This window comes from Microtus oregoni, unplaced genomic scaffold, assembly GCF_018167655.1.
Source record: "Microtus oregoni isolate MIOR12 unplaced genomic scaffold, Mior012 000013F_ref0000133, whole genome shotgun sequence".
Taxonomy (NCBI): domain Eukaryota; kingdom Metazoa; phylum Chordata; class Mammalia; order Rodentia; family Cricetidae; genus Microtus; species Microtus oregoni.
In genome coordinates, this window is record NW_024543072.1 from 29,235,371 (window position 1) to 29,248,815 (window position 13,445).

The 13,445-nt window shown below is 46.9% G+C and overlaps 1 protein-coding gene across 3 annotated transcripts in view; it reads right to left on the bottom strand.

The window, feature by feature from the left end:
- Positions 1–13,445, bottom strand: part of Flnb (filamin B) — a 142,633-nt gene that overhangs the window by 28,581 nt on the left and 100,607 nt on the right. The window contains exons 25-32 of one of the 3 annotated variants that reach the window (XM_041662690.1): positions 11,973–12,140; positions 9,874–9,997; positions 9,303–9,459; positions 8,216–8,405; positions 6,248–6,495; positions 2,870–2,908; positions 2,022–2,124; positions 1,239–1,379 (exon numbers count right to left, since the gene is read on the bottom strand). In XM_041662690.1, coding sequence (XP_041518624.1) covers positions 1,239–1,379; positions 2,022–2,124; positions 2,870–2,908; positions 6,248–6,495; positions 8,216–8,405; positions 9,303–9,459; positions 9,874–9,997; positions 11,973–12,140 — 1,170 coding nt within the window. Of the gene's footprint in view, positions 1–1,238; positions 1,380–2,021; positions 2,125–2,836; positions 2,909–6,247; positions 6,496–8,215; positions 8,406–9,302; positions 9,460–9,873; positions 9,998–11,972; positions 12,141–13,445 lie in introns of all 3 variants that reach the window. The other 2 variants (XM_041662689.1, XM_041662691.1) reach the window with 2 other exon arrangements.

Sequence of the window (13,445 nt, forward strand, 5' to 3'; positions counted from 1 at the left end):
CACTTAATATCTGGGAAGTTGTACCAATCAATGTCATTCACAGTAAAAAAGGTACCAAGATACCATGCACTTTTAAATCATCAGACTGGCAAAGAAACAACTGCACAGTAGACTCTACTGGGCAAACTTGTGGAGTGACAGGCGCTTTGCTTAACTGCTGCGGTCCCAATGTAACGGCTCCAGGAAGGAAAATATGGTACAATCTATTCAAATTACAAAGGCCTGTGTCTGGCCCCACAGCACTTCTGCTCAGGGGACTAAATCCCATAGGTACACCAAGTGTGCCAACCAGAGTGGCGACAGCGACGGTGGCAAGGCTGAAATGCTCCCCAGTGGGGGACCTGGAAGCACATACAATGACTCATTCTGGTGAGGGAAAGCTATAAGGTGTGAAGATATACCACTGCACAGACCTGCACAGCTCCTTTGGACATGCTGTCAGAGGTAAAAGGAAAGGACAGCTGATGGGAAGATAACTACCTTTCAGAAAACGAGGGCTGGATTTTAAAACCTGTATTCCTTTTTTCAAGATAGGGTTCGTCTGTGTACCCCTGGCTTTCCTGGAACTCAAACTGTAAAGGAGAGTGGCCTCGACCTCAAGAGATCCATCTGCCTCTGCCTCCCGAGGGCTGGGATTAAAGGCGTGCACCACCACCACCTGGCTAGAATCTGTATTCTTACTTGAATGTGGTCTTAACATTTTTCTAAACTTGAACATAAATTTTACCAACAATCAGTTGTAAGGAGAAGGCAGATGGAGGTTACAGGTACGATCATGTTACTTACTCAAAATATTAAATTAGAAGATACTTAAGCAATTGCAAAGAGCCAACGAAAATGATGACACTGCTGGATGACGGCCAGAAAACACAAGCTAGCCCCAAATCAGGAGTGACTGGGGGCTATCTGTCTTCTTCTAACTCCTGTGTTTTAGGACGTGACCCTGTTTCTAAGTCCCACACCCCACAGGGTTTCCAGGCCAGGCCAGAAAGCCTCACTTCCTGTGCCTGCCTTGTATTTGATCTTTGGCCACACTTAACACAGTTACAAGGACAAACAATCAGAGCCGCACGGCCCTGCCCTCTGACCCAGGATGATGAGATGTATTCTCTCTTCAGGAAGCAGACTCTCAGGCTGTTTGCACAGGGAAGCCAACACGACATTTCCGGGCCTGCCCTGGAGAGCACCTTAGCTTCCCAGATGTCCAGGAGGCTAGCGAGCTGCTGTACCTCACTTACCAGGGATGTGGCTCCCCATGTACTTAATATGCATTTCGTGAAGCCCGACTTCAGTGGGGGCGTATCTGACAGTGACTGTGCCGTCTTTGTTGTCCACGATCTCAGGTGTCGCTTTCTTCCCAGAAGGCATATGCACCTCTCCTGGAGAATACAGGGACACAGGGCACTGGGGTCATTGGTGACCTCTCCCCACGAAGCAGATGTAATACAGAAATGTCTTCACTACACAGGTTCTCAGACCCCCCCAGAACACTCACGCTGCGGTAACATCCAAGCACCACAGTGGGAAAACTGAGACCTGCTTTCTATAGCTTCCCCCTTTGGTTTCCACGAGAAGCAGTAGGTAACTATCGTGTAAATAAATGAAGGGCGTCTCCAACAGGCAAATTCAAAGTGCAAAGAGGATCTGAGAAGACCACAAACGAGTAAGGGGAGCAGGAATGAAAGAGGTTGGGCTTCTAGAAAGGGACTTAGATAAGACAGACCTCAGTGTTTCAGGCTGTATTTGGAAAACTGAGTGGATAAGAGAAAGCAGGGAAAAGGGGGAACAGAAACCTGGCAGTGATGAGATCTAAACAAAGTTCCTACCCTGAGGAGAAACACAAGTCTCAAGAACGTAATGCAAGTTATAAACGAACCCCCTCTTCAGAGAAATGGGTTGTCCAGTCTCAGGGGCACTCGGGAAGGAGCCAGGACAAAAGTATGGCAGAATCACCTCCCCAGCACGGTTCTGAGCTGCAGGTGCAGCAGACAAAGGGTAAGGCAAGTCTTGCAAGGGTTTACCTGTGATTTCTCCTTTCCTGACAGCAAATGGAATCACCAGGTCAAAGGGCTTAAAGCCTAGGCCATTCATGTCACTCACTGGGACATAGGCCTCTTCGGTCACCTAAAAACAGGAGAGACTGGTCACTTCGTAAAACGGACAGCCGTGTGGACTTGTGGAGCTACAGGGGGCAGAACCATGGGAATTCTACAAGGCAACAAGACCTAAATTTGGGGTGTGTGACCCTGTACTTATGGGCTCTGTCTGACTGGGTCAGGATCAAGTTGGAAAGATTGGAGAAGTTCTGATTGATCATTTGCTAGAAATGGCTTGCTCTAAGAGTGTGCTTGTAGAATTCCCAGTATTGCCCAAAGGCAAATGGAAAAAGGAGAGAGCAATGTCTGCGTCCCAAGAGGCTCCACCTGGAAAGGTTTAGTTGCTTGTGGCCTGGAAAAGAAGGTGTGTTTTAAGTGGCACAAAGTGGCAGCAGGTGACTTTGCCCCTAGACAGAAACCAGATGCACAAGGGGTAGCTTGGAGTCAGTAGGAGCTCTGCCAACAGCCATCCATCTTGTTATTTAAACACGGGGAAGAAAAACGGCACCCAGCGTGATCACAGACAGGATGGCTGGTGATTCGTGAGGAGCAGGTGGTGACATGGAGGTAGATCTTAGAGAGCGTGGGATTGTGACGATGGGATGATCAGTGGGGACACACCAACGGCCAGGACACCAGAGGACTCAAGCGATTCCCACAAGCAGGCAGCAGCTTTTCTAAAACGAAGGTTGAATGAACCCCGAAATGCAAAAAAAGGGAAAACGAAAACCAAAGTGTACCCAGGGCCTGAATCCAGGGGGACATGCATTTACCGGTGCCTTCTCCAGGGCTGTGACTTCCCCATCCGTGGCCTAGTCAGTGGCAAATGAAGATTAATTGGGAATCACACCAGAGGGATATTGTTACCCAAGATCCTACAGTTTGTACTCTACCCCATATGCCCAGCAGGTGTCTGTTATTATGGAGTTGTTTTTTTTTTTTTGACAGAGTCTCATGTGGCCCAGGCTGGTCTCAAACTCTCCATGAACCCAAGGATAGCCTTCAACTGCTGATTTCTGGCCTCCACCCCCGACGTGCTGGGATTATAGGCATGTGCCGTCATACTCAGGATGACTGATAAATTCTTTCTGCCCTTTTCGGGGGAAAGCTGTCCTCTTTGTAACTGTCACAGGCTCTTGTCCTTCGGACCCACAATTCCTGAGTGAGTGATGTGCACAGAAGCCACAGTGGTGTCACAAGAGACTGAAGTAAACCCTGGAGTAAACCTGGTCAGACCGGTGAGGGGATTGCTCAGTGAAGTCTGACAAAATCCTAAGGAAGGGAATCCATGTCAGCGTGAGGGAAGCAAGCAAGCATCAAAGCTATACATCATGATCCCTTGCAGGAAATTCAAGCGTCCATGTGTAAGGAGAGAAAGCTGACAGCCGTCATCCTGGCATGGAGTCAGGAAAGAAGTGGATTTTGTTTTTCTTTTACTTGGCGTCTGGTTTTACTTTACTTTGTGTATGTGTGGTATATGTCTGTGCTCGTGGGAACACATAAATGCAAGGTGTAGAAGCACGGGCTCTTCACATTGGTGTCTCCTGTTGCTTTCCACCTTGTTTGCTAGTTTTAGATTTATTTATTTAATGTGCACGAGTGTTTTGTCTCCATCTATCTATGTATTCCATATGTGTGCCTGGTGCCAGCAGAGGTGAGGAGGTTATAATTGGTTCTAAGAATTCAGAACCTCCACAAGAGCAGCCAGTGCTCCTAATTACTGAGCCATTCCTCTAGTCCCTAGTTTTTGTGATTGGGCACTGGATTTGAACTACAACTCAAGATCACTGATTGACTAGACTAGCTGTTTATCAAGCACCCAGGGTTTTCCTGTTTCTGCCTTCTGGTTACAGGCATGTGCTGTCATGCCCTGATTTTTCTGAGTGCTGCGAATCCGATCTCAGGCTATGCTTGCACAACACCTGCTTTACCCAACGTCATTTCCCTAACCTGAGAAATGTCGTTAGTCATTAATACGCTGTTTTTTTTCTTCTTCTTCTTTCTTTTGACGTGGAGGGTTTAACTTGCTGGGTAGATTTTTTTTTTTTAAATGATTTACTTATTTTCTGTGCATTGCTGTTTTGCTTGCATGTTTCTCTGTGCAAGGGTGTCAAATCTCCTAGGACTGGAGTTACAGAAAATTGTGAGCTGCCATGTGGGTGCTGAGAATTGAAACTAAGTCCTTCAGAAGAACAGTCAGTGCTCTTAACCACTGAGCCATCTCTCCAGTCCCAATAATTAATGCTTTAGATTTTAGTGTATATTCATTTTTAAAAATGGTCAGTTTTATGCCTTTGATCCAACTGACCCAACAGGGAAGGGTCCCTCATCACCATCCTCCTAGGAACAAAGGATAACAAGAAACAAAGAAGTTGTGGCCTGTGCCACCTGCAGAAAGGCTGTTACTGACACCCAGCTTTGCCTTTAGGGCCAGTTCTGATGGAGGCCATCTCAAAACCATGTCACCAACAGAAAGGCCTTTCAAGGCTACAGTAGCCTTGTGATTTAAAACTTCTTAGTGGGGACAAACAAGCTGCTCATCTACGAACTTAGCTGACCAAGCCTGTGGTCACAACTAAGACATTTGCCATCAATGTGGTGTCAGGCGTCCATGTTCTTCCTGTCTTGAGCCTATAAAGGGAGGAAGAGAATCTACCCAGTGAAGGGGGTGCAAGTGACCACTAGACATCCTCAAGCTGTGAGCACTTAGGGCTGAAGGGCTATTCATTTCTAATGTGTTTGAAAGCTTCCACTTCTGGAATGACCCACCTGTTAATGTGGTCTCTGAATTTTTACCTTGATTGTTCTCACTTAGACCCCAGCATCTGGGGTCTCTCCTCCCTAGACCATTGCAGCAGCATCATGACGTCTGCCCAGCGATTTCTGCTTTCCTACCTCATTCAATTCTAACTAACAAGATCATATGTACCATGGGATAAACACAACGTCTTAAAACTACAACTGGGACACTTTTCAAAATAACACCAGCGTTCTCGTTGCAATGTTTTCTCCCCTAGAGAAGAAAAACACTCCCAAATGGAGAGTGTCCAAAGTTGACAAGTGTTTACATATTTGAGATATGAAAGAGCTTTCAGACCTCTGGCAGGATGTTTATAGCTAAACAAACATGGAGGGAAAAGAGAGAAGCTATAACAGATTACAGATGGGAACGGAGTCCCTGGGCTTCTGTTTGAAACACACTCTTTGAACCATTCTCCATTGCTGTACAACGCGAAGGAATTAGAAAACACTTCATGACATGGAGTCATATCACTGGCTGGCAGCATAGGACCTGTGGTTGGGTGGCTGTTCTTTTACATCAAAGGATACAACGAGGGAGCCCACATGGCACCTGGTATCTGTCCAGACTGGGCAATCCTTATTATAACAGGGCAAACAGAGCTTGCTTCTGAGGCTTACGTGGGAATTCTGCCACAGTTCTACCAGGCTCTTGCGGAAGAACCTTAATAATCAGAGAAGATCTGAAAGGCACCCAGAGCTGAAAGCCTTTAGTTTGCAGTTTTCTGGTAACCTGAATGTTTGGACAATGGTGCCCTTCTATTCCCAATCTTCCTTGCTTTTAAAGGGAAGACACACTGGGCGATGGTGGCGTATGCCTTTAATCCCAGCAGTCAGGAAGCAGAGGCAGACGGATCTCTGTGAGTTCGAGGCCTGCCTACAAGTCTACAAGAGCTAGTTCCGGGACACCAAAGCTACAGAGAAACCTTGTCTCAAAAAACCAAAAAAAAAAAAAAAAAAAAAAAAAAAAGGAAAGACATTTCCCTTTTTGAACTTCGCCCAAATGCAACTGGAAGTACTATGCACCCTGAGATCTCAGAGGCGAGTGTGTAGACAAGAGAAAATGAGGACCCTTCTCCTCTATTGTGGAGATGGGGGAGGAGGCACATGTACTTTATTGTTTTCCTTTGTTTTTTCCTATAAAGCTAAGCTAGCCCTCCCTCTGAGATAGTTTAGACAAAGACTTTGCCTAACACCCTTGGCATGACAGATGCCTCCATGACTGAAGATATTTCCCCCCAAATTGGTGTTTCTAGAGATACCTAGAGTCAAAGCCATGAGGAAAGACGGAACTGATGGCCATTACAGTATCTGCTAGCAACAGTGGGCTCAGGAGAAGGAACCTTGCTTACCATGACTGTGAAGGGGCTATTGGGAATATCAACGCCACCAAAGCGCACATAGATCACATAGGTGCCTGGCTTGGGAGCAGTGTAGAAAATGTCATAGGTCCCATCTTCATTTTCTATGACCTCAGCCTCAGCCTCGGTGCCATCTGGGGTCAGAATTGTGCAGGTCACTTTCCCCTTCCCAGCAGTCTTGGCGTCCACTACAAAGCCCACTTCCTCGCCAGTTTTCACAACAGGGGCAATCCCAGGACCTATAGGAAAGGTCAGAAGAAAATCAAATCATAGGCTGTGGATACTTGCATCAGACCAGGTCATATGACCTCAGAACAGGTAAAACTATGTTGTGCTGTCTACGTCGTGAAGGTCAAACCTTTACCTGCTGCCAGGCAGAGGGGCGTGCCAAAGATCAATGAGAAGAGTACTGCTCAAAGGAATCTCTCGATTGTGCCTGTCCTTAGCTTTGCAACCTCTCCCCAAACAACAGACAGCGGTCACCTGTCTTTTTCTCTCCGATTTGCAAAAAAAAAATACGGAAAAAAAAAAAAAAACCACACTGGTCAAAATGTGCAAAATGACGAAGGGCCCTGTGCACAGAAAGCTTTTCACACAGTAGGACGTAGAAGTGGAGCCGGTGGTGCCAGACTCGGCAGAACAAGAGGTGAGATCAACAGGTACCGCTAGGCCGAAAAAAAAAAAAAAGATCCCTGCCTGAGCTAGGGGAGGAAAGAGGTCTGCAAAGCCAGGAGCTCCCCATCTCTCACTAAACATGCCCTCAACCAGTTGTTGCTGTAGACCAGAGTGGTATATGTTTTTCAGTTTTTTAGCCATGGGTGAGACAAAAAGGGCCAAAGCGAGCAATCTGAGATCAGAGAACAGACCACATCTAGGGTAGACCTACATTCAGGTTCTTTTCATTATGAGGAGTAAATGATTTAGTTCAGTCAGTGATTTGTATAGTTTTGATTTTTCTCCACCAATCAACCAGTTGATAGTGTGCATGTGTGTTTGCATACGCAAGCACAAGGTGTGTATGTATGTGTGAGCATGCGCATGAAGACAATTTCTGAGACAATTCTTTCCTCTCGCTATCTGGGTTTTGGGAACTGAACTTAAGGTTGTCAGGTTTCTTGGAAAGCACCCTTACTCACTGAGCCATCACCAGCCCAGGCTTCATGTTTTAAAATCTGCTAAAGCAGCAGCATCAAGCTGTAGGAGCTGCTTTTAGAAACAGGCACAAAACCAGGTGTGCTGATATATGCATAGAATCCCAGCTCTTCGGAGGCAGAAGTGGGAGGATTAGCTTTTGGCAGCATCCTCAGCTACACATCAAGTCTGAGTGAGGCTAGCCAGGACACATGAGACCTTGTTTTGGTTTGTTAAATGGATAATACCATATTGGACTGGTATGAAGGTTCAGCGGGTAAGAGTACCTGCAGCTCTTTGATTTCCCCCTCCATATGGTCAAGCAGGCATGTCTAAGAAGCTGAAGCAAGGGACGGTAAAACATTCATGAATTCTCAAGAGAAAAATCCCAAATCCTTTCACCTTTTTCTCCCCCTATTGCCAATCTAAGTAAAATGCTCTTGAGTGAATTCTGAACAAGTGAGCCCACCACTCACACAGGCAGAAATAGGCTGCTTCTCATGGTAGTCTCCATAAGAGATATCAGCTAGTTCCCTCACTTCAAAAGCATGTAAGAGCTCCCCTGCCCCGACATCATGTTCCGCATCTTTCCCACCCACCCTTATCTCATCTTTGTAATAACTGTGATGTCATCTTGGACACCTGGAAATGCTTCTGGAGTCTTAATGTTCTCACCTCAAAACATCTTCACTCTAGGCACTCATGACTGGTGCTCCAGAGAGCCTAAGCAACTTTCCCAATCACACGTCTATTAAGTGGCACGAGGTCAGAACACACACACACACACACACACACACACACACACACACCCCTAACCCTGATGCTCACCTGTGGCCAGACACTTGCTGGCATCGCCTGTTTGCGTGGCCCGGATGCGGTAAGGAGAAAGTGGAATGTTGTCTCCACCATAGGTGACCCCAATCATATAGCGTCCAGTCTTATCAGGGATATAGGTTACGGCGTATGTGCCGTCTTTACTGTCGTGAATAGTGGCTCTTTGAGGCTTTCCCTCTTGGTCCTGTGAATCACAGAGCAATGCTATCTGGGATGCTGCTATCAACATGTAGAAACCAATCGCAGCAAACCATGGTCTTTAATCAGCACCTCTACGGGTGGGAGCAGAGAGAAGCTTAACATGATCTTGTTCTGTTGCATTTGGGTAGGGAAAGGAAAGGGTTGCAGATCACACCATGATGGCCTGTCAATTAGTATTTGAGCATCACATAAACTATAGAGACATTATAGCAAAAGCTTGGCTCATAGTCTGCCTTTTTTCCCCCTTCCTTTTCTGTTAAAAACAGGACGTTCCTCCTTAGTTAGGTGCACCACTGAATACAAGTCTTCACATTTTCAGCTTTGCCACCATAGGACCATGTGACTATAGCCGGGGGTAGGGAAGGTCTTCTCACCTACAAGAGCCATTTCCCTTGTTTCTGTTTACCTTCTGGTTCACCTTCTAACCCTGACATCCAGAGCACTAGTAGGCTCATGGTCCATGAGTAACAGACCCACATTACAGATTACAGATGCAGCTTCCTTGGTGAGCCATGGAACACCTAGGTAGCTTACCTCTGGCATTATTTCCAAGAAAGAACAATTCTTTGTTAGAGGCTCTGTGGTAAGTAGAATTTTAGCTCCCACCAAACCAAGGGGCAATTAAAAACAATTAAAATCAGCATAAGAAGCAATGTAGTAACAAAGAAGACAGAGTGTCTGGTGTGACTCCGCCATCACCTCCGCTGCTCACCCAATCACCCAGGTGAGACACCGGCTGTAAAATCCCCAAAACACGTGTCCTGGGGCAGAAATTAGTCATTAAACTCCCGTTTTTAGCCCATTTCCAGGATATTAAGTCTTACTAATGAGGTTTGGTTCTCCTCTCCACCATCATAAACAACCAAACAACCATAGTTACCGTGATCTGGACGGCAAGGAGGCCTTCACCAGCGTCTCTGGCATCAATCGCAAACTCCACAGGTAGGCTGGCAGGCACTCCATAGGAACTGAGGCCAGGCCCAGAGGCAGTCACTTTGCTGGCATCATACGTGGGAAGGACCTTGACCTTAAAGGGACTTGATAAACACAGAAGGCCTGGTCAGTAAGGATACAGGTCAGTCCTGCCCTACCTGATCTCTCTTCTACAAAGAGTTGGGGCTAAGAGGGGGATTTCTGTAAGAGATACAAGAGCAGGCTTAATCAAAGGACCAGAAGGTCATTGAAAATACAGAGCTGTGAGGTGCAAGCCACCATGCAACAGCCCACCTTGGCTTCCCTTTGAACTGAAGACAGATGAATGGACAGACCCTGGAACAGGGACTAGTGTCTACTGGATGGTGCCACACTACATGAACTTATACAGGTTCTTTAACAGTGCTAAAGAAGAAGTGAGGGGGGGACAAGGTGGCACCAGAGCAGGGGTTACCAATCCTGCAGGTGGATACTTCTGAGGGTGGATTGTACCCAAGCCTGAAGACTCAGATATTCACCTTCGAGGGATCTCTTCATCAGCATATTTGACAGAAACAATGTAGGGCCCCTCCTGAGATGGGGTGTAGGTCACCGTGTGCGTGCCATCCCCGTTATCCACAATATTCACTGGCTCCACGAGGCCTGAGGACAGAAATGAGAGGGCTGACTAACAACCTGGCCTCCTTCATTGCACCCCAGCTGCATTTAGGACAGGATCACAGTCATCCCCAAAAACTATTGCTTTCCACTGAGGAAACATAAAGGCAAGCAGAACATAATCACAGGATCTATAAGTCACAGTAGCAGAGTTAACATCAAGACACACCTCTAGCTTTTTGTGGGTTAATGTATACTCAGCCTGTCATACTGCCCTAGAGTACAACTTAGGAGACCATCCATGCTTGTTGCTGGAGATACGCATTACAGACATGCTACATATTCTTTCAAGCTGGTTAGGCATGCTTGGGTGTGGTAATTTTAATTCTATAGCCGAGAAAGTTCCAAAATGTCTAGACACCTCAACAGCAAAAAGTAACCAATGAGCTGGCCAATCAAGACTTCTTGCCTCCTTTCAGTAAAGAACACAATGGCACCAACAAGCTAGGGTACAAAGTTACAGAGTAGGTAGGGGTGCCAATCTCAAAGAACCAGAGGGACATCAACAAGATGCTACAGGTGATAAGAGTATATTAAAGCCTGATTAAGGCATGCACTACGGTGATAAGATTCTAGACCCCCAGCCTTGAACATACGTCGAGGAGGCGTCAGTAGCCGGGAAGGTTAAAGCAGGGTGTGCTCATTAAGTAAAGTCAGGTGAAGTAAGGACAAGTCAGTTTTAGAGGTGGGGCCAGCTAGAGGCTCCCAGGTTACATAATTGGAAGCAGCTGCTAATGGGAAAACACAAACCTCAAACCCATCTCTATAAAGGCAACCTTTGGGTCAGCTTTAAAGAGCTCTGAAATGGCTTTCAAGGGGCTGTACCTTGACTGGGAGTCCACTGCAGCCGCTAAAATTACAAGGCTGTGACCTGAGAAATCCTCCATTCGAGGCTACTATGGAAATATAGCCCCCCCACCCCCACCCCCTTGGTTCAGCAGCTTCACTAAAGGAGAATCCACACCATGACCTCATTTTCCCAGACCGCTTCTGCTCTGAGCTTCAAAGGGCAGAACCTCCCGATGAACTCCACTAAGGAGGCTTCCCTTCAAAGGAAGAAACCTCAGCTCACTGCTTCTGGAAGCCACAAACACATCACAGAAGAGAAACCTACATTAATTAAGAAATCAGGCACACTAATTCATATGGAAAACAAGGTATGTGTTAAATATTGGATGAAATACAGCAGCAGGCTTCAGTAGTTCAGGGTTGTCCCCAGAAACCTTAATTACAGATTTTCAGCAGTGTGGGCCAACTGCCAACAAAACCCATTCCCAAAGACACCCTCTCTCCGGGAAGTTGAGAAAATGACAAAGCTATATCCTTCACCAAGTTTCTGGTCTATTTCACAGCAACACTGAGCACCTCACAGGGATGGATCATCTCCAAACCCTGTCTCCTGTCCACACCCAGATGAACCCCTAGACACCCCTATACATGCTGAGCAGGTAATGGTGCAGCCCTGTGAACAGTGCATGTTAAAGTCCACACAGCTCTTCCTTCGACAAGCTACCTGGGAAAGTGAACTTATTACGCACATGCCCCAAGTTCCAGTACTCAGCAGGCAGAGGTAGGAGGATAGCAAAGATCAAAGCCAGTCTGGGTTACTTAGTTAGACCACAATCTTGGAAAACCAAGGCCTAGGATGTAGCTCACTGATAGGACACTTGTGTGGCATGGGTAAGGCCCATGGTTTTGCTTTCAGCATCAGAAGTGAAGAAGTTAAATTATAAAAAGAAACATAGGACTACATTATTAACAGGAGAAATGGACTTAGGAGAATACACCAACTTTTAAGCAGGCTCGTCTGCGGGCTAGCTAGAATGCAGAAGGATGAATTAATGGAGAGACTTGAACTATAAAATTCATGAGCAATCTCCCAAGAAATCACCTCCTCTGGGTCATAGTTGTCTCTACCCATGGTGGGTGAATGTGGGTGGCAGACAGGATACAGACTCACCTCTTGGGCCCAGGACCCTCACTTCCAATGGAGCTAGGCCAGCCTTGCTGCTGTCCACTGTGAAGGACTGCAGGACGCGAGCTCGAACACCAGAGCCCAGACCAGGGCCAGCAACTTTGACCTTGCTGGGATCCACAACATCTTTGGCAGGAACTTTGAAGGGGCTGCCTGTAAGAGTCACAGGATTCTGAGCATGAAGCAATCAAAATAGCACCCTGTGTAGTCCTACTGTTGCTCTACCTAGACAGCGACTGTATGCACCTCAGTCAGTTCAGCCTGCTTTACAGTGGGGGCAGCTATGCGACCACAGCTATTCCCATATCTGCCATGCAGCACTAAGCACATGTGGACACGGGATCTGGGGCCTCAGTGAGCCTTTCAGGAAGCCAAAGTAGGGCAATGAGAGCACATTCTTCTAACATCCTGTGTGGCATCAGTTGGCAGCCACACAAGGCAGAACATGTAGGAGATGATGAATTTGGTCTGCAGGAGACCAGAAAAAGCTTTCCAGTAAAATCAGTGCTATGATGTAAGAGGAAGCAGCTACCACACAGGGGAAGCTATCCTTGGGGGAGGGGGGAATTCCCAGGAAAGCAAACACGATACTCTCAGCTCCTGGATGTTTCAACTCTCGGGAGTTACCTTGACTAAGCAGCCTGACACTAAGACAAGCAACATCCTATACACTAAGTGCTGCTGGCTGGGGGCAGTCCTGGGGTTCAGGGGAGATTGACAATCAGCTCTGGGAGGAGACAGACCCTGAATCACAGGAGTGAAGAGTGGGGCAGAGGCACAGAGGAGGAGGAGAAGCAAGGCTCTTGGAGAATGGAGGCAGGCAGCTTAGTGGCAGGAGTATATACAGAAGAGCAGAGCAGGTAGGCCTCACAAGCCCCACCCAACCTCTTTCCCTCCTACATAAGCCAGTGCCTTCTGAGCATGCACGGTTGCTCCATTCCATGCTCCTCTGGTAAAGCCTATTTCTCCAAGGTTAAGCTATGGTATGCTGCAGAAATGACTCTTTAGGAAAACCTGAGGATTTTCCACTTTTTAATAATGTCCGTTGTAAAGACTGGTAAAACACGCTGAATCCAGGGAAATTAAGATTTGTAAGTGAAGCATTAAAAAGAAACAAGTGCAGAAGAGCCAGTATTGCTCACAGGACGTCTCACACAGCAGGAGTACCACTGTCCCCAGCAACCTCAGGTTGTCAAGGCCATGGTCAAAGAGCTCCAGTATCATTTGCCACATGCAAAACATGTGCCCTTCACGTTTCAAAAGGTAGGTCAACTGCCAGACGCCTGCCATGGAAATAACTGTTTCTGCTAGGGATCTCAGGAAGCTTCCACTTTGCAAAATTAGGGGTTATAAATACACTTACAGGAAGAACCGAGACCCTAGCGAAGGTGAGCAACGCCTTCCATGCTGGGGTTAGGCAACAATAGAGTGTTGTATTTTGGGAGTAATAACTGGGAA